Genomic DNA, 3,460 nt, shown 5'->3' on the forward strand with positions numbered 1-3,460 from the left:
TGTAAAATTTCTTTTTTTATTTACTTTAAAGGATCAATTTATTTATTTTAAAAAAATCTGTTGAAGGTGCCGAATTTCAAACTTATGATATTTAAACTATTATGTATGTTTTTAACTGTTTGGACACACTTTAACTAGATCATATTTAATTAAGTAAATTACATTTGATGGTAGGAATAATTAGATGGCTTTTTTTTTTTTAATAAAACTAAAAAGATAAAAAAAATTGAATTTGGAAGCAAAAAATAATAAAGATATAAGCACGAAACATCGCTTTCATGGCAAGTTGGCAACTAATAGTAGTCCAACCCGAATCTTAATGGGGCCCAACCCAACTCTTACACAATATTTGGTAGGGCCCATTTTAAACGTTTAAACAAAAAACTAGTTTTTGTAATGCTTTTTATAATACTTTTATTTTTATTAATTATTAACCAAAACTAGCCAATATTTTTCCTTTTTCAATTTTGCGTAAATTTCATTCCTTGAGTTTTCATAATGTCAATTTTTGCCCCTAAATTTTTATTATACCCTTTTTACCCCCTGGGTTATTAGGATGATCATGTTCCTCCCCTAACAGAACCACCATATGCATAAACTCACTTTTCAAGAGAATTCAACAATACAAAAGGCCAACTATGGACATAAAAAAAAATTCAGTTGGTTGAAAGTCAGAATATGATAACTTGCAATGCATATCATTATTTGTTTCCAATGAAATGGATTATAAGAATTATTCAAAGTGTAGGATTATACAGAAGGAATAAGCATCTAGTTCAATCGAGCAACTAACCTCATACAGACTGGTTGCAGACCAGCAGATGATATATAATCCTTCCAACTTTACAAGAAAGCCTCTGGATTCAGCATCCACCTTTGCAGGTAGTCCCACTGCAGCGACAAACAGGTTTACCGGATGCTTCCCAACCATTATAACCACGTTCCAGCACCATTATATTCTTAATTCCTGCACTCTCCTTTGCTTCCGCAAGATAGTCTGCAAATCTGCGTGCACATTTTGGCCCACGAACCTGGAACATAATTAAGATGTTAAGAGAAAAGTTGGTAAAGAAAATCAATCTTTGTTGTTGCTATATCAGCAACATCAAATCCAATTGGTATTTTGGTTAATCTTGAAAGATAGAAGAACCACTGCTATGATAAAAGAACCCAAAACAGATGCTGTATTATATACTGACATTGTATACGCAAAGGCCCAGTTTTCCTCTTCTGTTCTACTTGGTTCTGGTCAGACAAATGGTCTCCTTGAAGACAGTCATCAGTGGTTGAACTATGATCCAAGATAAGTGAAATCAGACTATTGTACTATGAACGAAGTCAAAACCAACTCCTAGAAATAACACAGGAAAGGAAACCACTAGGCTCCGTGTTAATGAAGGATTATCTTTGGACGAGGCTTTGGCCTTCAACTTTCTTGTTGAGTGAAAACCAGGACAAGAGTAGTTGAGTAATAGAGAGCACGTGCACGACAACAATTACCGAAAAGCGAATCACATTGCAAGGACAAACTAGAAAAACCACACCAAATCAAACACACCCGGTATGTCCCACTTGCAAGCATAGTCTGGGGGTTAAAAGTTAGCAGACCTCATCGCTTCCCCACAGAATAGAGCTGTTGTTTCCGTGAAGCAATCAAGCAAGGGACAAACTAAAATAGTTTTCAATTTTTTTGTAACACAAAGTAGATGGTTTTCTAATGAAGCTGCAACAATATTCATCCCCAAAATTCCATATAGCCCATGAACGAGAATAGGTTATAGGACATATGTTTGCATGCATGTGTGATAGAGAGGCATGATGAAGAAAACTTGGCTTGTTTTTGGTGACTGCTAAAGTGCTTCTCCTTGAAGCATGGGGTTTTTATTCATTATTTTCTTTTTCACCCGGTGAGGTTCTAGCAAACTAAAAGAAAAAAAATTGTTATATTGTATTACAAAGGGGTCTGGACCAAGACCAGCATGTAGATGACAAGTACAAGCTAAGCCAATAAAATTTGAGAACGGTACAAGCCAAACCCTCGGGGCCTTGTATCCAATATGGCATGAGGTTCTCAATTGGATTCTTGGTAGGTGTTATCAGTTCTTTTAAGGGCCACACCTGTTGGTCAAAAGGCTTGAAATTTTCCCGTTGCCTAGTTGGCCAAAGGTGCCAGTTACCACGGGCAAAATAAGAAGTGAAATGAATACGATTCTAATTCATTTCTATGTACAGAACCCAACAGAACTAAGGTCATGCTTAAATGCTGATGATGCAGATGAAGAGATGAGAGATTTTCAATCAAGTGCTTGAGATCTTGAAACACAATGAGATTTCTGAAGCATAAACAAGTACAGCATCAGTGAGGTCTGAAATTGGGTTGTTTGATTAGTTTGTAACATGGAAGAAGGTTCTTTTGTGTAAAACTGGATGTCAGAAACTCTATAATTGGGGATCATCAACCACGAAGTATAATTAACCAACTATAATGAATTCAATATTCTATGTCAAATTACAAAACAATCTGCATGTCTGCAACCAATTCACTTTGTACATGATCATAAGTAGAAAATTTGCAGGAAACCTTAATCAAATCACTAAATCAAGGGAACAATAACAAACAAACCTTGCAAATGAACATAAAGAGTAAAAGCATCAAATCATGAAAAAGAAACAGTAGATATATAACATGCCTGACTGAGGGCACAGTGAAAGACTAGGGTATCTTTCCCCTTAGCGGCTTGAACGAGATTAGGGATCCTGTCCTGAAATGTATCGCTGGCGAAGTGGAGTGAACCAGCCATATGCCCGTCGTAACTCCTCTCATCGTCCCTGAAAAATAAATCAATTATCCATTAACCTACTTCATATCAAGTGTTTGATACCAATAGACGGTCAGATGATCGCTGGATTGGAAATCAAGTTACCTGACGTCAACGATGGCTATATTAGCACGTTCTTTGAGAGATAGGAGTTCAGATCCAGTGATGTAAGATATGGTTTTCGCCATTGTTGGTGTTAGCAACGGAGAAATTGAACAGATGATCGACTTTTTGATGGTAGCGGTGAACATACATACAGATGGAAGAATCTGATCATTAATTTACATCAGCGGCCCTCTGTTTATTGCATCGGTTCATATTCTATCAAATTGTCAGTATTGATAAAGTTATGTGTATGATATTGATAACATGTGAGGTGTTTTGTTATTGTGTTGAATAAACAGTCTGAATATCAGAAATGCTATTTTATTTGCTATCTATATTTTGATCAGTTTGGATACAATAAAAAATTTCAAGTGAAACAATTAAAATACCAGAAAATTTCATCCAAAACTTTAAATCGTTTTCTACTTGTTTAATATTTGTCTAAAGTTCAAATTGTTGTTGAGGGGTGTAAACGAGTCGAGTTGAGTAACAGATTATTCGAGCTTGGCTCAGAATAATAATACCAGACTCAAGTT

General features: G+C 35.6%; 1 protein-coding gene across 1 annotated transcript; it reads right to left on the reverse strand.

Moving 5' to 3' along the window:
- Nucleotides 1–660: 660 nt before the first annotated feature.
- On the reverse strand, nucleotides 661–3,156 carry LOC112521480 (arsenate reductase 2.2). Its single transcript, XM_025130368.1, has 3 exons — nucleotides 2,925–3,156; nucleotides 2,691–2,829; nucleotides 661–1,031 (listed from the first exon to the last, which is right to left on the reverse strand). The coding sequence occupies exons 1-3, from the start codon at nucleotides 3,068–3,070 to the stop codon at nucleotides 864–866; spliced, it is 453 nt and encodes a 150-aa protein (XP_024986136.1). The 5' UTR covers nucleotides 3,071–3,156; the 3' UTR covers nucleotides 661–863.
- Between the last annotated feature and the right edge of the window lie 304 nt (nucleotides 3,157–3,460).

This window comes from Cynara cardunculus (genome assembly GCF_001531365.2).
Source record: "Cynara cardunculus var. scolymus isolate 2C chromosome LG 11, CcrdV1, whole genome shotgun sequence".
Lineage (NCBI taxonomy): Eukaryota > Viridiplantae > Streptophyta > Magnoliopsida > Asterales > Asteraceae > Cynara > Cynara cardunculus.